General features: G+C 43.6%; 1 protein-coding gene across 6 annotated transcripts in view; it reads right to left on the reverse strand.

Annotated features, from left to right (window-relative positions):
- Positions 1-24,629, reverse strand: part of GMPR (guanosine monophosphate reductase) — a 41,960-nt gene extending 17,331 nt beyond the window's left edge. The window contains exons 1-8 of one of the 6 annotated variants that reach the window (XM_086841890.1): positions 23,784-24,629; positions 20,303-20,438; positions 19,654-19,773; positions 18,943-19,026; positions 17,148-17,321; positions 9,334-9,415; positions 6,955-7,061; positions 1,375-1,417 (exon numbers count right to left, since the gene is read on the reverse strand). In XM_086841890.1, coding sequence (XP_086698016.1) covers positions 1,375-1,417; positions 6,955-7,061; positions 9,334-9,415; positions 17,148-17,321; positions 18,943-19,026; positions 19,654-19,698 — 535 coding nt within the window. In that variant the 5' untranslated portion in view covers positions 19,699-19,773; positions 20,303-20,438; positions 23,784-24,629. Of the gene's footprint in view, positions 1-1,374; positions 1,418-6,954; positions 7,062-9,333; positions 9,416-17,147; positions 17,322-18,942; positions 19,027-19,653; positions 19,774-20,302; positions 20,439-21,427; positions 21,613-23,783 lie in introns of those variants that run through there. The other 5 variants (XM_086841892.1, XM_086841901.1, XM_086841911.1 and 2 more) reach the window with 5 other exon arrangements.

Here is a 24,629-nt window from a genome sequence, read left to right on the forward strand (position 1 = left end):
CAGTGAGGTCACAGTTTCAGTTCACAAGCTCCCAAGGACCACACCACCAGCAAGAACTTGGTGAGCTGTGGAGCTGGAGAAAGGCAGAATAAAGACCTCACTGCAGGCAGCACGTCAGAGTCGGGGCTGAGGAGAGGTTGGGCATTTTTTAATACAGTCTTGTTTAAGAGGAGGGATGCTGCTGTTCAGCTATGCTGAATCACCCAACTAGAAGTATCTATTCCCTGCATCACATCACCACTGGGTAACACAAGGGTTATATGTAATCCTCTGAGCAAGCCCATTCATTGCTGGTAGCAATCCCTCTACAGCTGTCCTTAGAATTCTCTAATAAAATCTTCCTTGTCATCTGACCTGTCTCAAAACAGGAACTATCTGAAAACTTAGAAGACAGATTTTGGTTTCAACCTTTCCAGGAGGCCTAGAGTTTTTCTTGGCAAGTCTATAATCTGAGTTTAGGCCTGCCTCTACCTCCCATAATTGCAAAGCTACCTGCAAAGCAGACATTTTGTATCATAATGTGCTATTTCTTGTTTTCATACCACCCTGAAATCCCAGTGAAACTGTGCTGTCCCACTGTATTCCAGGCATTACCCTACTTGACACCTCCAAAGGGTCTGGCATTTTGGGAGAGTGGGGGAGTACCTTTAAAGATCTTGTCATCTCAGGATGCATTTTGCACCTGCTTCCCATATGCTACTGTAAAAAGGTTATGGCTAAGTAACAATCATGAGTTTGACCCCCCCCATACCAACATAACTTTCATGCCCAACAGACAATACTCACAGATCTTCTATCACTAAAAGCTGGTGCAATTCACTGAACTTACTGACATGAAAGCAAAATCTGTTAATTATTAACTTAGATGTTTCAGACATCTGCCTAGCTCTAGGGGATACAGTATAAATAAAATCTCATCTCTTCAAGTGGACAGCTGATCCCAAGAACATCTCCAGGGATCTGGCCTGCCTTTTGTTTTGTTCTTCTGTCCAACATGCATTCCACCAGCCCTCCTTCCACTCAAGGCTCAAGTCAGCCAAATCTGGCAATGTTACAGGCATCTCTGAACCCCACTCAGAAGAAACCCTTATCAGTTTTCTTCGTGTTACCCTCCCAGCAGCTGTATCTCATACACACCTGGCAGATAATTTCTAAATAGCACTTTGACCACTCTACATTTTTCACTGAAGAATTTGTACTGTCTATTCCAAAGAGCAAATTCATGCCTGGTGCATTAATTTCACTGGAGTCAGCTGCAGGGACTAACATAACCTCCTGCTAATTTATTACACATTCAGGGTCACACCGACTCCTGCATCCCTGCTGCCAGGGGTGCTGGAGACACGTGGGTGTGTCGTAACACACTATCCTTACCAAACGCTTTGGCGACATCTCCTGGGCAGTTGCATCCTCCATCCTGCACAAAGAAAAGAGACAGTGAGTGGCAGCGAGGTCACTCAGGGACCCAGTGAGCACTGGAGCTCTGCGATCTGCAGCACTGTGGCCCTTGCTCAGGAACAGCGTGTCAAGAGAGCTGACTGTGCACTCGGGATGTATCATCTTGGCTGCGTTTTCAGGGAATCCAGATAATCCTTTCCACTGCTTACCTCCTTGAGGCTCACCCACTCTACTGTACAGTCTACTGATAATACCACTGCTAACAGCAGCAATGCAAATTCCCGACTGCAAGTTTCCAAATCCCAGAAACCAGAAAACAAAATCCTCTCTGATGATCTGAATCATCCCCTGCCATTTTAATGAAAGGCTGTGTGATGCAGAGGTACCATAAGCCTCTACCTTAAACCACCAAAGACATTTAAAATAACTTTCTCAGCACTTTACAATATATTAAAAGGTCACAGTGGGAGGGGAGAGGGAATATACCATCAGTTATGATGGATTTTTATCTGATAATCTCTAACAAACCAGGTTAATACAATCTTTGGTAAGCAAAAATGAGCCTCTCATCCTACTCCTTACTGTTTGCTATGGGCTTGGTATGGAAACAACAGCACTCTGGACCTTTAACATTTTAGACTTACGTATTTCAGTTTCAGTGCAATGCAGTGTCTGATGGAGGGGGTTCAGTTGAGGGGAGGGAGGTTGTGTATGTGTGATAGAGCTGTAAAAAAGGAATGGCACACAGCAGAGCTCATCATGTGCTATGATTCTTTAGGATGTGTAAAGGTCTGAGCACCAGATGAAAGATCCTTTAGTCTATACAGAGTCATTGTACCAGGAGAGCTCCCCATTCCTTTGATGATCTGGATCCGTTGCAGACAGCCAGCATCTTTCCTGCTTTTGAAGCTACCCCCACACTGGCCAGTTACCTCACGCTGTTTCACCTCCCTGTTGGCAGAAATGTGTGGCTGTGCATGACCTGCGGCCGAGCACAGCCAGACACCCCCACCATCAGCCACAATAGAGCTGGCTTTGATGGGCAGCTAGCTGCAGGGCTGTGGGTTAGAAACTCCGTGTGCCCAGAAAAGGATTCAGACACAAACTGAGCAGGTGGATCCAAAAGTGAGTGGCTTTTCAAAGGGCACCCCACTGCAAACAGCATCTGGTAGAACTTTAAAGGCTTTTATTCCATTTGCTGATAACCTCTAGCACATTATGCCTTTTGTTGAGCTTAGACATCCTTGCTGTCAGCTCCAGGAACAAGTGCTGGGCTGACAGCTGAATCTCTCTCTCCTTTTAAGCACTTTGCTTGTGCAATTCTTTCCCTTTAACAAGTCTGTCATAGCCTGGAGGAGGGTGTGAGTATGTGTGCATGTGTCAGGGGAGGAAGAGCCAGGGTAGAAAGAAGGGTCTAATAATCTTCAAAGAACAGTTTTAGGTCTCTCACTGTCTGAAGAGACACTGGCTTTGAATGCTCACTGGTAGATGGGCTGCAGTCAGTTGTTTTTGGGTGGCTCAGTATCTGACCTTTGTAACTAACCCAGTAGTGGCAATGATGAAGGTTTTATGAGGTACCATGAGAATGGGGGGCCTCACTGTGTAACCATTAATCACCAGCTTCAAAAAATATCACTTTGAATGTTACCAAATTACAAAATGCTGAGCAGCTTAAGAGACTTGTCTAAAAGCTCACAGGTTACCATTTAAGATAAAAGGAACTGACAATGATGATTCACAGCCCTTCTTTATCTGTAGATGTCTCCAGTTAATTCAGATAAGCAGGTAAATTTTGTGATTCATAGAAAGGGAAACAAAAAGGGAACATACTAAGCAGTTATGTCAGAAGATGCTATATAATAAAACCAGATGCAGTAAAGCACTTCATTCCATGTGAAAAAGCAGGCTTTCTGTTTACAAAGTAAGACTCTTCTGCTGCTGCATTGCCTTGGAAGCTTCCCCTTGAAATTCAGCTTGTCCCAACAGGGCCCTGGGCCTGAGTTCAAAATGACTTGTAGATGTAGGCTTCAGTTACAGAGCTTGCTGCAGGCTCAGCCTCTACCTCAGAATCCTGGGGAAATTTATCTGTAAAAATCTGCCTCTGAATTCAGGAGAACTGGCATAATACCAAAGTAAGACTACTGGAAAGGCTTACGGTCATGGAATCTGCAGACAGCATGATTCTGAGCCAAGTGGGTACTAGGGAGAAGGACAGGGGAAAGCAGCTTTCCAGTCAACAGAATTACTTTCATGTGGCTGAAGTAACATTTTTGTCCTCAGTCTTGTTCTCCAGATAAATAAGCCATTTTACAGCAACAAAATTTAGCCCAAAGAAAAAAATACAGCATGGAAAAATCAGTGTACACTGGTTGAACATTTAGTATTATATGCAATTTATAATGAGTTTATAACTATGATTTGTGTTTCAAGCAATCTTTAAAATAAACTGCATAACCAGTGCTTTCTACAGTATCAGAAAACAGATAACTATTATGCAGAAGATATATAAAGTATGTGGCTTATGCAGCAGTAAATACAATACATATGGTGCTTTATTCTGAACTACGTATACCAGGTATATTTATGTGTGGAAAGAGTTCTGTGTGGAAAAAGGGACAGTATGGCAGTATCTGGGTGAAGAACCCTTAGTCATTCTTTTCACTGAATGCTGGTGACCTATCACCCAGGCAGGGAGAAAGGGAAACAGGGATCTCTGTCAAATGATAGCCACATGAGAAAGGACACATGCAGGGCTGTTTTCCATTCCCCACATTGCTGGCTTACTAGAATATGTGACTGCCTCTCTGTCCAGCAGAGGAGTTCTCTGACCTACAAGAAACATCTCCAGCAGGCCCCCTCCACTGTAACTCACTGCAGCACTTTCTCAAGGCCAATGGATTAGCAATGAAAATTGAGACTACTGGCTCCCAGGCAAACATCATGGGACAGAAACGATGCCTGTATCTTAGGGAGGGTTTCCTCTCTGCTTTCAGTGAGTCATGAAAGATTAATTTCTGAGGTGAGCATTGAGTCTTACAGATAATTTAGCATGAGGAAAGTAACTGGTGCAATTTTACCTCCTACTTCTCTGTGTAAATGACTAGACAGACACCAGGTGTTCACTTGGACTATCATGTTTGCCTGAAAATTGTCATCTTCCTTGTCAACGAATCAGTTCCAAAAAATACATGGTAACTTCAGTAACAGGAATGTTTAAAATCCCAGTCTGTGCTCCCATCCTAGCAGAGCTCCTGAAGATCAGGGTTCAGTCGTGCTGTGCCCTCTGCAGTGCCTATGCTGTGCTCAGCACCACCACCTCCTCATTCTGACAGTAAGACTTCTTTTCCTTCATATGGAAATTGTACCAACATAACAAGAATAAGGAGTTAATTTGATGAAGGTACTGGACAAAGCAGAAGTGGATACAAGAAAGTACCCCAAGGGACTAGCCCATATCACACCATTAGCTATAATTTCATGAAGGTAGCTAGTAAGCTTTGAATCCTTTCACATCCTTCCTGCTACTTCCATATTAACATAACAAAAATTGCTGTACACATTTTCTCCTGGGAAATTGACACAGATAGCTATGGTAATACTCTGCCTGTAGGGATTTCTTTTGGCTCAGGAAGGGTGAGCCCCTTCTTCAATCCCCAGAAAGACAGCAGTGAGATATTTTGAGGGATGCCAGGTATACTTGTTGCCACCAGACCCAATTCTATACTTGAAATTGCTGCCACATGTTGCTTTTCTGTCATGAGGATTCCTCTCTTCCATGATATTCTTCCCAGAGCTCTGGCAACAGCCATGCAGTCCAGCTTTTTCTTTCCCTAATAAATACACCAACACCCTCTGAATATACTCCAGATTTCAGGCATAATGTCCTTACCCTTGCTTTACTCTTAGATTGGGTGACAGTTGAGCTGAAGTGATGTTAGAGACTCCAGCCACAGCTGAAGGTATTTCTCTTGGCCCAGATGTTGGTAGCAGACAGGTATCAAATTGCCCTCCTATATTCCTCTATAGGGGGCTGATAGGTGTGGGATCACTGAAACCTGAGCAAGACGAGAACTGATCCATTCCCAAAGCAGGAGATACAGTATAGAACCACCTAATTTTTCAACAGTCTGAATACACACTCCCTGTTGTCTTGTAAAATCAGGATACCAGCATTTTTCTGAGGACTGCTAACAGAAAATGATTATTGCAAAACTAGGATGGGTCTCTGAGCACCACTGCTAGGATGACACCTATACTTACCAGCCTTCACAGCAACGAGTGAAGCTTTCATGCTCTATTGCACACATGTTCTACTTGTCTGTTACAGGCAGAAACGTTTGTAATACTGGCCAAGTCATAAAAATCACATACTGCTTCTCTTTTTTTCTGCAAAATTCATATAGAGGAGCCATGGGGAGGAGGGACTGCATATTCATTAACAGTTAAGAGCAAGAGAGATCTGACTATAACATGTTCCTTCTCCATTATACTCCAAGAGATCCACTCAAACCCTTTGCCCATCCCAAATCAGTTTGTTTTCCTCTCATCTCCCTCCTCAACAACGCAACACAACACTCCTCCTTCCTCACATGGATACTAGTCCCAACTGGGTCAAAGAAACCACGGCCTTACAGTGATTTCACTTGGCAGTAGATCTAAAATCCAGTATGTGGTCTCTCCTAGGGTGGCAGAGAGAGGCTGCTGGCTGTGAGCACAGCACAGAGGTGAGGCCCTGTGCCCTCCCCATGAGCAGCTGCCTCACAGGCAGCCTGCAGAGGCTGTGCCAGCCTGGCACGGCCAGGACATGCTGACTGCCTGTGTGTTCCCATGCACACGGGGCCTTTGGGTGCTGCAGACTGCCCTCTAGCTCAGTCTGGGGCCATGCTTACCAATTTACTTTCTCTCTGTGAGGTGAATCTGGTCTTGCTGACAAGAGTGGAAACTGCCATTAGCAGGCAATACAGACAGATGCTCTTTTTCCTCCACAGGCTTGTTATTTCCCAGAGCTTAGTGAGAACTCAAGGGGCTCACGTGCCAGCTGTACTCAAAAGAGCCACCTCAAACACTCCTGCCCCTGCACAGAGAGCTCTGTGAGGATGCTATCTGAATCAATCCAACTATGGCACTGATGGGCTCGCATCATTTTACGTTGTGCTCCCCTCTACTGCCTGTCTGCCCCTCAGTCACACTCTGAGGAAAGTCATGTTTACATTCCACCCCTTTTTCAGAAGCCTTTCATTGGAATTACTGTTTGTTTCAATAGTGAAAACAGTATCAAGCTTCCTATTCTGTTTACATAACAGCTTACTCCATTCAGGGAGAAAGAAGCAGATTTTGAATGTCATAAACAGAAGTGAGGTTCCCACGTCTTTTTAATGTTAGGGAGTTGGTTTCTTTGTATCTGGATCTCCACTGACTGTCCTAGGAGCTAATACAGGAGTCAACAGGGGACAACAGAAGGACAGGCTTTAACATGTAAGGTACTAGACTGTTTGATTCTCCAGTTCCACAACAATTTGCACAGTGGGAATGTGAGAGTGGATGATAGTTACTTACAGAGATGATATGTCCTTTCAAGCCATGTGCTGAGTCTGCACACTCAATAACAGCACTTAGCTGTGGGTAGCCCACCCCTGTCTTAATCCGAGTGGTACACACAGAACCTAGACAAGAGAACAAGAGGAATAAACATAGCCCATTAGGATGACAGAAACGATACAGAAAAAATATGTTTTTATCAGCATTATTTCTCTCTCAAGAAGTCTATATTGCCAGTGCTGGCTTCTCACAGATAAAAGGAAAACATAGGAACTTGAGTTCTGAAATGCTCTCATGCCACTTCATGGGAGCTGTGGCTGAGTAGACTAATGTCCTCCCTTTTATCTCCAGGGCTAGTCCCAGTTTAGTTCTCATCAGTAATGCTTCTCAGTAAGGGAATTACTGCATCACAAGAAAGCAAATCTGACTGAGGTGCCTGAAGGGAAGGGACAAAAGGACCAGAATCACAACCTGAGGGACTCAGCAGCAGCATTTATTACCTAACTACTTCTTCTAATAAGTATTTTTATCTCTTTTCTGCATGTTTAAAGAAGTAATTCTCTGGCCAGAAACATTTGGTTTTGGGCAATATAAAAAAATCAGCTCACAGTATTTAAAAATGAGATAAACAATCATCTGAAAGCTGTATAGTCCAACATCAAGGGAAATATATGAACTATATCTAATCATTGAACTATATTATTTATATCCATACATTGTGCATGCATGTATGTATAGAAAAAAAATGTGTATATATGTGTGTGTATATATATACACACACAATTTAATTACAGTTCAACATAGCAACATGGCTATAGATCTCTTGGAATACCTTCTCTATTTTTTTCTTTAAATTAAGAGTCACAATGAGGACTGCTTTTTGCCAGTATAGGTCCTATAATTTAGGATACAGACCTAAAAGGTCTGCATGATAATGAGAATTTCAAAACAGATTCTGAACCAAATGCAGTGAAATCTGGATCCCTTCACTCAGCTGATATCCAGATATACTCAAGCTACCAGTAAAGCAAAAGTTACCAAAGATCCTTCAAAGAACTGGCAAAGTAAAAACACTCAGAAGAATTCTTGCAAAATAGTAAGAAAATTAGTTTTAATATGATTTCCACAGGGCTTGTATTTTATAGTGTATGTAATGCTTTATAATAAATCACTGCCATTTTCCACAGGATGGATCATTATTTGGAAAAGAACCTCAAGACCTGAGGGAGAAACATTTGTTACTTGTGGGTTTTCATGGTCAACTTGTTCAGATCTGTTCAGGAAGACCTCCAGGGAAGACTATACAGCATTTACATCAAACATGTTCCATGTTTGAGGCTACAAATTATAATTATTCTTCTTTTAAATCTGAATTTGTCCATGACAATTACACCATGAAATCTCTGTTATTTATTCTTCATCTATTTTGCAGTATTTATTGTTTGGTATCTTCCCGGGCACAACTGCAATGTTTATTACAACGTTTTCTCTGCTCCAGTTATCCATTCATGGACCATAACTATCTGGCACTGCAGAGTAAACAATCTGCCTGCACTGCACTGGCTGATCACAGCTATACTGTCATTGGCATTTGTGTTAGCCACTTCAAAATCTAGCCCACATATGGAGACTCCAGCTGCAATCTAAGAAGAAAATAGCAAGAGAAGGAACATGTGAAGGAAGGCACAAGGAAGGGAAAAAAAAAGGAAAAAAAAAAAAAAAAAGAAGACGAAAAGGAAAATAGATAGATGATGGCAGTATATGCCAGACAACAACATTGGGGAAGATAGGGAAAACAGTGTAAGAAGTTCAGGATCCTCTTGTTTATCCATGGAAATGTTAGAGTGATAGATAGCATGTAAGTGCATAAATGTAAATTTTAGCTCCCAGGCAATAGTAGCAGGAAGAGGCAAAGTCATCAGTATTTCACAACTGACGCCATTTCATCTTTGAAGACATTGACAAGAATAACCTCAGCTTCACAGAACACAAATCATAAATAATTTTCTATTCAGAAACCCATCTTTCCTTGATAGAAGTGGACACCTGAACACAGTATCCTTTGAGCTTTAGCTTGGATGACTCATCCTCTTTTCAACAGGCTAGAAAAGTATTCCCAAACACAACACATTATCAGTGAAAATGTCAGGAACTCAGGCAGCCCAGTGCTTCCAATAACAGGCATCTTCACTGACTGAAGGTGCAATATGCAACACCATGCAGTATGAAACTCCAGCACCCTGTGTATTTCTTAAACACACCGTGTGTGCAAGCTCACTGGTACTTCATTGAGCTGAGAGGGTCTTGCATTGTAACAGGCAAGAAAACAGCATTATACACTTGTTCCATCTGGACAACTGTACCAGTGGTACCAAAAGCCACCCTTATTTGACTTACCTGGTCCAATACCCACTTTAATAATATCTGCTCCAGAAATAATAAGTTCTTCTACCATCTCTCCTGTCACCACATTGCCTGCCTAGAAAGAAAGAACAGCATCACGTGTATAGGAGATCTCAAGACTGCTGCAGTAACTAATGATGATAATGTAAAGTTTTATCTAGAGCTTTTACAAGTTGAACTATACAGAATATGGAAGAAAATAGTTCACCATACTGTTCCTTAAACGTGCCACTGAGACTAAACCAGTCATACAGGTAAATTCTCCAATCAAATGAATTTTACAATTAGCCCAGTAAACCCTGATACTTAGCATCCCATCAGGAGATCTGCTTTGTCATCCATTCCCCTAATCCTCACCTAGAGGCTCTCAAACACATCATCCCTAACTACAGGGGTTATTCTTCTCATATACAGTGAACTCCTCCACCTCTCCTGCCCTACCTATCTCTCCTGAACAGCCAAGAGATCTCCATGCCTTTTGTCTAACTCGCTTTACAGGAAGTTCAAATCTTGTTTAAAACACTGGAAAATATCTTTTTCCTTTAGGATTCAGTATTTTGCCCACTAAGAAAGAAGGTAAGAAAGTAAGGTACTAGTCTTCTAATTTTGTGCATTGGTGCCAAAATTGGTATGTACATACAGACTATATAAATCTGAGCATTCACACCATATACATACATTTGATTGTGGTGACGTTACTGGTTAAAAACAGGGGTTTGTTTCCCTCTGCATGACCTTTGCAGTCATACAGAGAGCATACTATTTAGGGTAACACCCTAAAGTTCTGAAATGGTTTGTGTTCTTTACTATATTTTTCCTTCCATTTCGACAGCTCTTTTCCTCCTTTTGCCTACATTGTTACCTTTGCTGAAAGTGAAGGCAGCTCTCTTGGCATTTGCCTTGCTTCTTCTAGAAAACTTCCTCTATTGGCTCTCCACACCCCTAATGAATTGCTTAGTCTTTGTCTGCCCTTGAAGTCATACCAGACAGATCTTTCTTGAACCTCAAGAATGAGAACTAACCACAGTGGTACAGGTCAGTTCTGTTCTCACCAAGTTCTCAGAGCTTTACACAACAATTGTCTTTTCTATGGAAATATCTTGCCTGGCACACAAAGAATGCATTTGCCTGTGTCACACTGGTGGCTCACAGTCACCGTGTGATCTACTTATGCCTCCAGGAACATTTACCTATTCCAAATTGTAGCAGAAACTTGCAGAACTTCCCCTGATACTGTGTTACCTATTCCTGGAGTATGGTTTTTCACACGTGGTTTATTGTGGCCCTCTTCTGTCAGAGCCTCGGCTGGGTACAAGGCCTGTAGTAACATACCATGAGACACAGATTTTTCTGGTCCATGGATGCTGTGAATGCAGAGAATGCCAGTGTGATGAAATTAGATACTTTTAATAAAAGAAACTACAAAACAACCTTCTAGCACACACTTGGTAATTGGCTTGTAAAACTGGTGCAGTAAGTGCAGAGAGCTGCCAGTCTGTTTCTATTCAGTTAAAGAAACATTCTGATGCAAGCTCAGTGTGACATGACAGGCCCTTGCATGCATCCAACTGTGGATCTGATGGATCAGTAATCACAGTAAGGCTAGTGATTAATTCCCTTGCCAGGAGTATCCTCTATCCAGATGATTTTTGGGGAAAAGACAGTCTTCAAACAGCAAAGATTTCAAATGACATTTGAATCCTATTCAGAGGAGATTTATGAGCTAAAACCTACGCTTTGAGGTACATTTGAAAACAAACTGTTATCCAGTGCATTTTCAGACCACGCTTTCCTCTCTGCAAAGGGCTGCGCAAGGCAAATGAATGCTGACATAGCACACGTTGAACTGACTCACTACAGCTATACTAATTGCATTCCCATACTCTGAGAGAACATTGTAGAAGGAATGCAATCCTATAAATTGCACCCCACAATTTAAGGAAGATGTGAAGGTCTTTGAATGTACCAGAAGAAGGTAGCAAAGTTGGTGATGCAACTGAAAGGCAAGTACTGTGGGGAGTGGCCAAGGCACTGGGTTCATCTAACTTTGAGAGAAGGCGGCCAAGGGGCGACCTCATTGCTCACTACAGCTTCCTGAGGAGGGAAGTGGAGAGGGAGGTGCTGAGTTCTCCCTGGGATACAGTGTCAGGATGCATATGAATGGCTCAAAGCTGTGTCCCTCAGGGAGGTTCAGACCTGATATGAGGAATCGGTTCTTAAGCAAGAGAGTAGACAAACCCTGGAACAAGCTTCCTGAAGAGAAGCCAATGCCTCATGCCTCTGTGTTTAGTTTCCCAGGTCTTCCTCACACCCTTCCTGTAAACTGGAGTAACACCATCTTGCTTTCTGTGAGCAGGAACCTCCCCAGACTCCCAAGACCTTTGATAGGTGATGAGAGGGGTCCTGCTCTAACATTTGCTAGCTCCTTCAGTACTCTTGGACAATTACAAACCAAGTTTGGTTTGTATCTCAGCTCTGTGGCTTGTCTCACATCTACAGAACATTCCTAACTAGAAAAACTGCACAAGATAAATCTCCAGTTTTCCACATCAGCTGTTTTTACAAAAGACAGGCTATTCATTTCTGGAGATCTGAATTTAGATATAGGGATGTTCAGAAAACCTCTTACATAATGATATTGCAGGACTTAGCAAGTGTTTGTAGCAGTACTGATATGGGCAGAGGAGGAAGCAAATTCTAAAGACCTCAATTAGTATTTTCTTAGTTTTTATTCAAATGTAACTACTGCTGTAGTCAACAGAAGGGTACCCAGGGAATACTGGGCAAGGCCTGTTCTCCCCTTAATGATTTCTGACTCCTATTTCACCATTTATTTATTTTTACTGAATTTTGCTTCCTCCTTTTATTAGCTTGAAACAGCTGACAAGCCACCACCTGAAGTACTTATAAAAACAATGATAATATCAAGCAGCAATTTGTGGTCTATGATACAGAACCACTTAACTTTGCTCAAAAGAGCATGATATTGACTAAAAGTAAAATAGAACACTCAGGAAATAAAGAATATATAATAGGTACAGTGTTTCAGCTAAGTGCTGCTTCCTTTCTGCTCAATGGTAATTTGTTAGTATATACTAAGTGCTGCACATTCCAAGGTGGGATGATGGAGTGTGCCACTTAGGACATGAGGGAAGCAGTTCACCATGGCAGATGACCACCTTTGCTGTATGACACACACCACATTACAACTTGGTGAAATACTGGAATACATTCAAAAATTCATAAATAGAAAGGAACAAGTCAGTGGTTTCATGAGATTTGGGATCAAACATGTATTTAACTTAAACAGCAGTGTCTTCTTATTAGCAGAGCATAGAGGGTTGTCAAACTGTCTCTTCAGAAATGTTAACCAGACGTTTACTGTTAAGTTACTGCTAGAAAATGTTGGAACTGCATATGTTGGTTCAAAATGCTCATACTAGCAGGGAAAAACACTTATGTCCCCAGCATACATTTTTCCCTGGAATGCATGTACACACCACTGATTTCTATCTTTCTGAATCTGCAGATCCTTAACAAATTTTCAAGGAAGACGTGAAGCTCTACATAGCAGACTTCAACCTGCCAATGAGAGGCTTGCTTCTTTTAGGTACCTTCTGCAGACCTCAGAGAGCACAAAAAACCACTATGATGGAGGCACAGCTATCTGTATGTGAAGAAACCCCAGTATGAAAGCTAAAGGGAAATCAGTTTACTCAAACTTAGCTGAACTCTGCTTTACTGAAACCAGTGCTTGCCTTACCACTGATACCAGTATAAATTGAGGCAGAAGAGCTTTTGAAGTCCCCACTGGTATGGTAAAGCCAGAATACTTCAACTTTAAAAAACAAATTTTAAAAAAATCTGAAAAGGTCAATAAAGAAAGTCTGAGACTACAGTTGGAAATGAAACCCTCTCAAATTAATTTTAAATAATAGAACACAATTGGAATGTGCACACTGAAGTCACTAAAGACAATACACTTTGCAGTGTGTTTACACAAGTAGTCAGGGAACACAGAAATTGATGCAACTATTGTGATGTACCATCATTCAGTATGAGGTTTCAAGTGAACACCATCCTGGGTCATTCCAGCACTATCCAGGATGACTGAACTGTGGGTCAACAAATCCTGGCCTCAGAAAAGTCAAAGGGAGTTTCCCTACTGACTTTAACAAGATCAAGATTTTACCTAACAGGATTATAAAGACTACGACTTCTCTGACAAAGATACAAAATTAGTGAACACAGTAGGGAAGTGCCTCTGAATTTCAGTCAGGCATTTGATACTGTGCCTCATGAAAGCCTGCTATAAATATCAACTCATACTGCCTAAGACAGGAACACTGCTGCACTGATTGAAAGCTTCTGGCAAATGGCAATGGATCGAGCTGGGGAGAAGTGTCTATGACAACAGTTCTCAAACTTTCTTCTTGTATCCTAGAAGAAAGCACAGTCTGTGCCTCCACATTATCAGGAAGACGGCCAAAGGACACTTCCCACCCACAAAAGCAAGGGGTGCTTAACCATGAGATGGAGGGAGATGCCCTTTGCAAGGTGGCTGCCTGCATTCAGTACCATGCCTGACCTGAGACAGGCTCAGCAGCATCACCCTCTCCTATCCAGGGATCCTGCCTGGCCCCTGTTCTAAGACGTCAGCCCTGGTGGACACGCCACAACTGAATTTACTCTGGTGTGTGTTCCAGGGATGAACTGGGAGTAGTCTGCACAGCTTTCTCTGACTGATTCCTGCCTCCAGCTAAGGCCCAGAAAAGTTCTGTTACTGACTCCAAGGAGGAGCAAAAGTTTCTGGTTCCTGCTGTTTCCCTCTGCTTCTGCTTTGTAATTCAGCTTGTCTCCTTCTCTGGCCCACAATTTATGGGTGCTACTGTATCTCCAAGTGTGCTCCTGCCTCAGCCTTCTTCCTGCCACACTCCCTGCTCCCCTCAGGGTTGTTCTTCTATAATGAACAGAGGAATACCACAGAAAGAAAAATTCAGCATAAAAACTTGGCAAACCTTGCTGGCAAAGATAACTTAGCTTGTAAACTGACTTTCAGGTTGATGGAATAACCCTAAAGTCTACAATTAAACTAATAAACAAGGACTATGCAACCTGTAATATAAAGGCTCTGATCCTCCATCATGAATGCTGACTTAAAGGTTTTCTTTAGACTTGAGCAAGCAAGCACAATGGATGTAGAATAATGCGGTGCAACAGTGAAACACCCCAATGGGTGATTCTCCTCAGGACCTTCCTGGTTTTGGGAGGCACTTGCGAGACACTCAGAAGACTTAAATATTCCTTCTTACCCCATTCCCAACCTGATGAGTGATTTAAGACAAGTCACGTTGTACCTCTGTGTCCCTGTTTGTCTTCCCTACCCTTTGTGTTCCATGGAGAAACTGATCTTCTTTGTAAATTAATACAAAAAGCACTAGTGAAAAAACCTTGTGTCAGAACCAGGCAGAAGAAAATAAGGTAATGTGATTGTAAAGTAAGTATTTAAAAAGACAGAAACATGCATTTGAAAGGTTGTTACACAAGAGACATATTCCATCTGCCAGGGAGTATTGGCCATAGAGAGTACTACATTAACCACAGCTGCTCTGCACATCCCCTGTGAACCTCAGAGCTGAACCCATTACGTGGCCCCTGGGAACACACATTCCCTGAGATCCAGGGTTGGGTTACTGTTATGTATTGCACTGCAGCTGACTGTGGAATGAATAGTCATGCTGAGGAAAGCAAACAAGACAGCCTGCAAGGTCCTGGAGATCACTTTCAGCTATGAGAAAGTGTCTTTATTTTTATACCTACTATTTAACTGCTAACCCTTTTGTTTGAAAGCCCCAACAGCAGAGAACATACTGCAGGCATAGCACAGACACATCAAAGCATTCAGAACAGGTAGCAGCAGGACATGTCTTCCAGATTACCATTAAAAGAAGCCTAGACCAGCTCCTGCATTTCAGCCAGGAACAGCTTCAAAGGCCATTTTGGCACAAAATGGGAATTCACTTGGAAGCTGGGTAGAGGTGGGTGTCTCTCGTTGAATTAGAGACCTTCAGACCTTCTTATTAGACCCTGGAGGCTGTGGGAAACTGAAGGTTTTTGAACATGCGAAGTCTGTTAGTATGCTTTTAGGGGTGGAAATTATCAGAGATGAAAAACATAAGCCATATTTAAGCCACATCCAGAGACAGGAGCTACAGTCAGAGAAGGCAACTGATCAGGGCTGTAAATGTGCTCAAGCAGGTGGTGCTGTCAAGACAATGACACCTGAAGTAACAATAACCTTAGCCACAAAAGCAGAGACACTAGGAAGGCAGCAGAACAGTCATGGTAGGTAGATGAAACTGGTCTAAGAACCCTGGACTAAAATCTGGGCTTGACATCTGACTTTGACATTGACCTTTTCTGCCTTTTGGGGAATTCATCTTGGTTGATTTCCCTCCTCAGTCAGCAAAGTCATCACTCTGTGGAGAGGTAGAGGAAGGCATGACACACAATTTTCTTTCCACTCCTGACAGAGATAATCTTTGGCAATTTAAACTCCCTCCCACAACTCTTCAAAGACAAAGACACTGGAGTTATCATGTCATTAAGGACAATACTTCAGATACAAAGCAAGGAAACAGCTTCTTCCCTCATTGCAGTGTATATGAAGCAGAAAGCTCAGAAGGCCCACATTTATCATTTCATAGTTCCAAAATCTCTCTCCAAAGCCATGGGAAATATGACCACACCAAATGGTTCCCACCTCTCCTGGCAGCTGTTGAAGAATGCCTATTCATTAGTCCATGATAATCCAGAACCCAACAAGCATTCCAGCTCACTTTAGTTTTCCATCATTCGGAAGCAAGAACACTGCCTTCCTCTGACATGGGAGAAAGGAATGCATCCTCCTCTGAGCTGCTTGATGCATGCTATTCTCTAATGAACCAAGGGAGAATGCACACTTAGGAGTAGTCTTATTTCACATTTACTTTACATACATGAAGCTTTATCTCTGGCACGGAAAGCAGGCAAGCCTTGCCTAAACACATGATTTTTTGCTGCACTGGCTTGAAGAAAGGCTGGTAGCCTCATTACAGATCTACTGCTTGTTTGAGGATTTCTGCTATTCTCATGGAAACAATTCAGACACATTTTTTCAAGAGCTCTTGTAAAGCAGCAGTAGTGCTCTGCTGCCAGGAGTTCCATGCCCATATGCAAACACCCTATTCTTAGTGCAAAAGGGCTCAAGGAAGCATGGAATTAGCACTCTGGGATGGGATAGTAACATCACAGAAAGCACCACGAAAAGCCCTAGCACTGACCTTTTTGCTCTCTGATAATGCTGTTCACAACTACCCAACATCCCTCTCACTCTTATCACGGGCAAGGATCAGTCTGCATTGAGCTGTCTTCATAGTGATCTAACAGTCATTGGCTCCAGCTGGCCAGAAATGTTGGCACACTCCCACAGCTAACCTCTGCTTGAAATCACCCAAATCAACCTGTAACAATTAACAATTAGAGGTCTCATCTAGTGGGGGAAGGAGGACATGAGCAGGAAGCAAACTGGATCCACCCAGTCCTACATGCCAACTTAATCAGACAGCTGTATCAGAGTACACACTAAACATTCCCACAGAAATCATCAGCAATGGAAGACGGACAATGCCAAAGAGTTGTTTAACATCCTTCCTTGCTTCCCTTCCTTTTCTAGCTTCTGATGCCTACCAGTCAAACTCTGGGTCCTCTTCCTGGACAGAATTCACACATACACACACACACCCCCTCCAGCCTTTCTACACACTTACCATAATGGTGTGATGTGGGAACAGGGCACGGACAGACTTCACAAACTCCACAAAATACTCTGAATAGCCATTTGCTACATCCAGGCAGATGAATCTGATAGCTGGAATGGCCTCTAGTATACTTGTTAACTTTTTCAAATCATCTTGTCCACTACCTGAGCTTGCTGCTACATGCTAAAAAAAACCAGAAAGAACAAAACAGAGTAGTAGGTTGCAAAAACTGAAATAAGCACACACAATTTGTATGTCTTTTCCTGCATAGTCTTGGCAGGACTTGTGCTGGTAACTAGTGAAAAATCACACCATGCAATATGAAATAAATACCTTCCTGGGAAAATCAGTGGGCTATTTCTGTCTTGTTTAAATGATATAAAAGAGAGGGAAATTAGCATTCTAGCATTCATTCACAAGTGGATTGTCGCAGGCTTATATAATCATCTGAGATCAGTCGAGGTTCAGCCATACTCATATGAACATGAAGATGAAGCCCTAACTTGGTATATTTCCAGGAAGCTAGAGGAAAATTTTGGGGCACTGTAAGAGAGTAAAATCTGGGTCTTTAAGTTCACCAAGCACTCCTGTGGTCTACAGAATCACAGAACAATTTTGTTTGGGAGGGTCCTCTGGAGACTTTGCAGTACAATCCCCTTTCTCAAGCTACCCTCTCAAGCTAGGGTCAGCTACCATTGAAAACAAGCAGATTGCTTGTCTTCCAATGAGTTCGTTCCAAAAGAAAAATAGTTTCCACAGCTGTTGACCTACAAACCCTCCGCAGAAATCCAAGGTCACAGTGCAGGTCAGTATTTAATCACTACAGGAATAGGAGATCCTATTCCAGTCATTATGTACCACAAATAAGTTAAGTTTGGAAGTGCTCAGACACAGGACATTCCTGGGACCACTTTCTACCATACGCTGGCATGTAAGTATCCTCACCGGCTGAAGTGCTAGGCTCACTTTCAGACAACTCTGTAATCAATAGCCTTTATAACATAATTCTAAAATATGCCACAGGTAAAGATGCAATACAGCTGTGTGGTATTTTTTTCTATACACAGAAAGATCAAAAACTGCACTGAACTTTGAGCAGGAAGGGGAGATGGCCAGGCACACTCACAGTGCCTCTCCTGGTACAGGGGCCTGCCAGAGGAAAATAAGTCTGAATGTGAGAAAATCACAACTTAAGTCAATGTTTAAATTGACTAAATATAATGGCTCAGGTTAGGACCCTGTGAACAAATGTGATAGCACAGCCAGGAATAGCACAAAGTGAGCTCTGGTGCAAGAAGGTAAGTGAAGGACACACAAGCTCTGACAACTTTCAATGCTCATCCCTGCCTGGGCCTAGCACCTAGGTGCCTCCAGACTGCAGACTCCAGATCCACTTGCACACCTGATGGCAAAGACTTTGCCTGCCACAAGGGGCCAGCCTGTGGTTGGATTACTTGAAATTATTCACATTGGTACACTACCACAGCTCCCAACAGCAACAGAAGCACGGCACTCATACCTATTCCCAAGTATTTCCTCCTTCTTTGTTCAGGATACGTCTCTGTTTCCAACCCAGATATAAATAAACTTTGCTTTTTTGCATCTTAAAATAAGCACTTTTGTAATGGAATCACATAACTGTTCTTTTAAATCAGGATGAGCCACTTCCCTTGATGAATTTAAGACCAGCAAATATCTTCATTCCCCAAAACCTCACTTGACAACAGTAATCCCAGGAGACTCCAGTGTATGTGAGTTCAGAACAAAGCAATAAACCATAATAATTTACAGTAGAAAAATGTACCTCAAGGCATTCTGGGTGATTGGCAGCAAACAGTTTCCATTCTTCCAGAGAATAATGCTTGTGAATTGCAGTGAACATTGCATGCTAGCAAAAAACCAAGAGAACTGATATTAATGTCCAAGTTAGTAATTTTTCCCTCAGCTGCAAAATAAGGCATTAGAAAACCCCCTTTTAAGTGTAAGCTCATCCCGATTGGAAGAAACAGTAACAGTGAATAACCAACCAGGCAACTATTAACAGCTCTTCAAAAGCAACTTTATGTACTTAGCCAGCCTTTCAGGACCAGGTTTATGATATGTTTCATTAAGCTACTGTCAGTATTTTGAATGTGACAGAGGCTCATTAACTTAGAAAGTGCTGCAGTTCTATCCTGTAACCTACACTTGCAAAACTTGTCAGTTAATTTTTTTTTTTTCCTGGCAGGGAGCACAAAGGGACCTCAACAAGTAAGCCCTAGAAGCTCTAACTGAAGCTGAGATACACTCAAGATGGAAGCTTTCCAGTATGGAAGCATCTCCACTGAAACTCTTATACCAGGAGGAGCCTTGTTTGTGGTAACTGTGCTGTAAAAGTACACCTGCTTTTTCTTATTCTGGACTTTTAAACTCATGTTCCCCTGTTCTCCAACAAACTTAGCTAAAAATCAACAAAGGCTGCTCACTGTCACCCAGCAGCTTCCCAACTGTTGCAGAAATGAGAGCTGAGACTTACTTTTGCCATAACCACAGCCATTTCAAATGTTCCCACAGTGTCCATGTTTGCCACTATAATGGGAATTCCTGTGTATGTCTGCTTGGAGTTACGGAAGGTGAAGGTGCGCTTGAGGTCAACCTGCAGTGAACACACACGCATTCTTTTAAGTAACTGATTGTAATATTACACGAGTTTTGCCACAGATTTCAGATACAGCATGTTTAGACACAGCTTCTTGATTTTCCTCACATTTCCTGTTCCTTTTGTTCCACTATTACATCATTAATTTCTTTTTTTTTTTCTTTACAATTCTGCCTTCCAAACAAGAAAAAAGTTTAAAAGAATGTTTTCTGCATTAAATAGAGCTCTTAAGAAAAAGAATCAAAATAAAATTAAAAAAAGAAAAGGAACAAGGCAAAAGGGCTTGGAAAGAAAGGACAATGAGAACTCTGGGTTATTGTACACAGAAGTAACCTCAGCTGTTTGTATGGCTGTCTGAGAAACTCAGGTTGAAGTCCTAACTCCAAAGAAGTCAGAATTGCAACTCCCTCCATCTCCAGGGCATAGAGGACTTTGTCCCAATCTTTAAGGTAAATAACAGTATAATAAAGTATGCTTTTTGGTCACAGTTACCAGCCCTCTTGCCATACAATATGAACAATCATACCTTGGCTTGCTAAACCAAGAAGCTGCTAGTTTCTAAGTTAATGTCTTAAAACTGTATCCGCCTTCACCTTCAAAGTTATTTCTTCTTCAGCACCTTCAAATGATCACGGTAACATCAGGGATTTTTTTCCTTACATCTGCAAGAGGTATTATCAAATTAGATCAGTTCCCACTGGCCTACCTAGGATCTTCCTAGCTAGGTGAAAAATGCTCAAAAGGTAAAAAAAAAACCAAATGCACAACTCTAAGGTATTAGTTTAGTCTCTAGTGAAAATGAAAGCTCTTTCAGTTTTCACTAATCCTCACTGTAACTTTAACCCAGTAACATTTGGAGACCTGAACTAAACAGAAATCCATCACGAGAAAGAAAGCAACAGAAAAAAATACAGGATTTTTTACTATTCAATTAAAACACATTTTGAGCACTTCCAAATTGCAGGCTAGATTCTGATTAATATTGTGAGGAATTTATTACTTATTTGTATAAGAAAAAGAACTTGGTGCCTTAGTGGTAAACTGTGAATCATATTCTCGTATAAGCTTGTAGGTGAAGGGTCCCTTTCATTAACAAACTAAGATATACCTTAACGGAGACTCCCCCTTCTCTCATTTACTATCAGAGGTCTAATTCTCCAGCCATCACAGATGACAAACCATTCTACCAGGAATTTTAGCTGCAGAACTAACTTTTCTAACATTAGAAAATAGTATGAAGAAGTATGAAACAAGTATGAAATTTTAATTTACTTCACTCTGTCTTAATACAATGTACTAACTAGTTCCCAAAGGGAGGGGGGAAACAAGAGTATCCCACAACCAATTCCACACAGACACCACCACCAGAACCACTGCCCTACAGTTTTAAAAAGGAAAAACATCTCCTTCAAAGGAACTTCAGAAAGAAGAGTTACGTTTCAGAAAAGACATCAAAATACTGCAAAATAGACAGAAGGCAAGAACTTGCCTTGCAATTTTTTTAGCTCTTCACACCTTTAACCTCTCCAATATCCCACAGCAATAATACAAATAATGTGTTGCATAAAAACTACAACCTTTGCCTAGTAAATACATTCAATGCTTTTTCTTTTTTTATGAGAGACAATCAACAGCCACTACTCAGTTTCACCTTTTCCATTCCACTCCTCATTTTATGGACTTTTAGTATATCCTCCACAGCTGCTTCTTCTCCATACTGCATTACCCTGGTAGGTTTAGTTTTTTCCTCATGTGGAAATCCGTCAACACTGCTGATCATACTGGCTGCCACTCCCTCCACCTATTTCAGCAAATGATGCTGTTCCTGTGGACTTACTTAAATTTAAAAAAATTAAACTAACAACTTCATACAAGACACTTGTCTGGTGAACTTGCAATGGCCAAAGTGTATGGGTAAGCCCAGCCAAGGCAACAGGCTATGTGAGTACCAAGACCCCACAGACAGATAATGCTGCTCCCACTCTCATCTTTGCTCTAACCAATTTCTATATTTGAATTCAAGCATCATATTTTCTGATATCTTTTCAAAAGGAGAAAGCAACCACAGAAAATGAAGACAGTGCAAGGAATCAGAAACAAGTACCAATGCAGCAAACCTATAAGAAGATCTGCAAACATCCCAAACTGCCTCTCTAGGAAGCTGACTTAACTCTAGTCACTGCATAAAAAGCTATCCTTGCACAAAACGAGGCATTCACACCAGAGAAGCAGACGCTTCCTGATATAAGCTTCTAAGCAGCAGCTTGCTGGGTAACAGGCACTGTAGTATGCTGCCTCTGTTCCTCTGCCAGAACTATTTATTTATATTCTTGTTTTGAAGCAGACTGGGGCTGTCCATTTCAGATCTGGCTCTCGCAGACTCTGTTTATCCCTGTTGCCACAGCCTCAGTGATGGTGTTCAATTTCTTAACCTTCATCGGTTTTCACTGACCCCCTCATGACACACACTTTTTCTCATCTGCAATGTTTTAACAGTTCATCAGAGCCACCCGTTACAACCCTGCCATATCAGCTCATGTTCCTCCTATCGTTTTCCCCTCCCAGCAGCCCTTCTTTCCACAGCCTGCACACTGCTAAATATACAAAACACTGCACTTGAAGGAGCCATGTGCCTGCCACTCACTCGGTGGAGCACAGCTCCACCTGTTTGCCAGGCCGGCACAGTGAATTTTAAGGAGGGATGCATAGGTCCCCAAGCAAGTGGCTCAAAAGTGCCCACAGGCTTTATTTGCAGTAATTGCACCTGATGAAGAGTTACTCAGCCGTGACACTGTTCATCGTAAATTAAAAATTACTTGCCAGAGATCAACTTTCTACTGAGAGAGCCTCTCTGATCTCACACCTTACGATGGCAAAGAAGTTTCGCTTAGTTGTCGCATTCAAAATCCCTGGCCTTAGGCCCACAGTAAACACAGCCTCCCTGTTTCACTTTCCCTTTCTACCTCAGTCTTTCTCTCTTACAACTCCTTACAACTTCCCCTGGAGAAAACCTTAATCCTCTTTTCATCCCCCAAAGCAACATAATTCCTTCTTTAGCCAGCCTAAATCCTTTGTTAACCTTGGGGCTATGTGGGGCAAACGAGAAGGCACCTTCGATCCCGAAGCAGCCATCTTTTTGTGGAGGCAATCGATCCTCACGGGATTGATTTCCTGGGGTCTTTCCCGATCCCTGATGGGAGAGAACTACAGGACTGTTCCGGCTAACAGTGACCAGCAGGGACACAGAGCCCCAGGGGGACTGCAGGGCTCTGCACACGCAGCTCACACGAGGGTTAAACCCAAGCGAGGGTGAAACGCACCCATCTCCCCAGGTTTGATGCGACTTCCCTTAGTACTCCCTCCCCATGATGGGGTCCCAGCCCGGGGCACCCTGCGCACTGGGAAGCGCAGCCCGGCGTCTTCGCCAGTTTTTATTACAATAATTTATATATATATATATATATATATATATATATTTTTTTTTTTATTTTTTTTTTTTAAGACTACATCAGTTCCTCGGTACCAGCACCGCCCACAGCCCCCGGGGCTGAGGACAATACCGCCTGTAAGGTGGCATCACCGGCTCCTGCCGGCCCAAGCCGCGGGGCGGGTAACCGGACACCGCTGTCCTGCAGCGCTGCTGGTTCGCCGCCGCCGCCCCCTCCGACCCCCGCTCAGCGCCGCAGAGGCACCTGTTAGGAGCAAGCAGCCCCCCATTGTCCCCCTTATATTTCAGCTTGAGAGGCGAGGGAGGCCAGCTCGGCACCGGCCGCCCCCGGCTCCACCGGGGCCGTGGGGGGGACACGCCGCGGACTTCGCAACCCCGGCCCCGTCCTCCCCTCCCGGGAGCAGCGGCATCCCAGCACCACGCAAAAAGGGCGTCTCGATCGGGGAGGGCATTGCTGCGCTAGACCGGGGAATAAAAATAAAGCGGGGGGGAAGGCGGGTTAAGGAAGTTAAGCGTTGGAGGGGGAGGGGGGAAGCATGCTGGGTTTGGATGCCCCCACCTCTGCTCTGCTCTTGAGGCTGCTCCTTTTAGGTCTGACCAGGACATCTTTAAAGTCCAGTTTGAGGTCTGCGTCTACTCGGGGCATCTCGCTGGGGTGTCGGGGTGCGGGGACCGGGGCTGTCCTGGCGACGGAGGCGGCGGCAGCGGCGGCCCTGCTGTGCTGGTTGTACCGCCCCGCCTGCAGAGCCGAGCCGAGCCGGCCAAAGCCCGCCAGCCGCGCACCGAGCGTATTTATAGGGCGAGGGCACCAGGCCCCATCGCTTTATTAGGCGAGGGTTGTTTTTAGCCGAGCGGCCGGCCGGCCGGCCCCTGCCCCGTCCCCCGCCGCAGCCACCCCCGCCTCTCCGCCGGGCAGTGTGCGGTGGGGGGCAGACGGGGACGCGTCGCCCGTCCGCAACCGCCCCGTGTGGGGCGAGGCGCCGGCGGCACCGCGGCGGCCTTAAGGGCGAAGCAAGGGCAGAGGAAATGGCGCCTCCATGTGACCGAGCGGGCCCCGCCGCCGCTGGTACCGGCTGTCGGAGCCCGGCCGTGCCCGGCGGCCGCTGCGGGACTGAACGGACATCTTGGCCTGCTTCCCTCTACCTTCCACCGCCCCGGGCGGGGGTTTGCGGCATTCTGCAACGCTGTTAGGGCTGCTGCAGCACGGCCCAAATTGCTGTCCCTCTAGCCATACAGAAAAGACACATCTTGGTCTAGCTGGGCTGTCGTGGGAATCCCACTTCCCGGGGTGCTCGGCTCTGAGCCCGAAGCCGGCCCCCGGCCTGCCCGGCGCCCGGTAATTCTGAGGGAGAGCTGGGCTCCCCATGGCACTGCAGAGCACAGCAGAGAGCCAGGGTGTGCTTTT

This window comes from Cyanistes caeruleus, chromosome 1 (assembly GCF_971803275.1).
Source record: "Cyanistes caeruleus chromosome 1, bCyaCae1.hap1.1, whole genome shotgun sequence".
NCBI classification, from domain to species: domain Eukaryota; kingdom Metazoa; phylum Chordata; class Aves; order Passeriformes; family Paridae; genus Cyanistes; species Cyanistes caeruleus.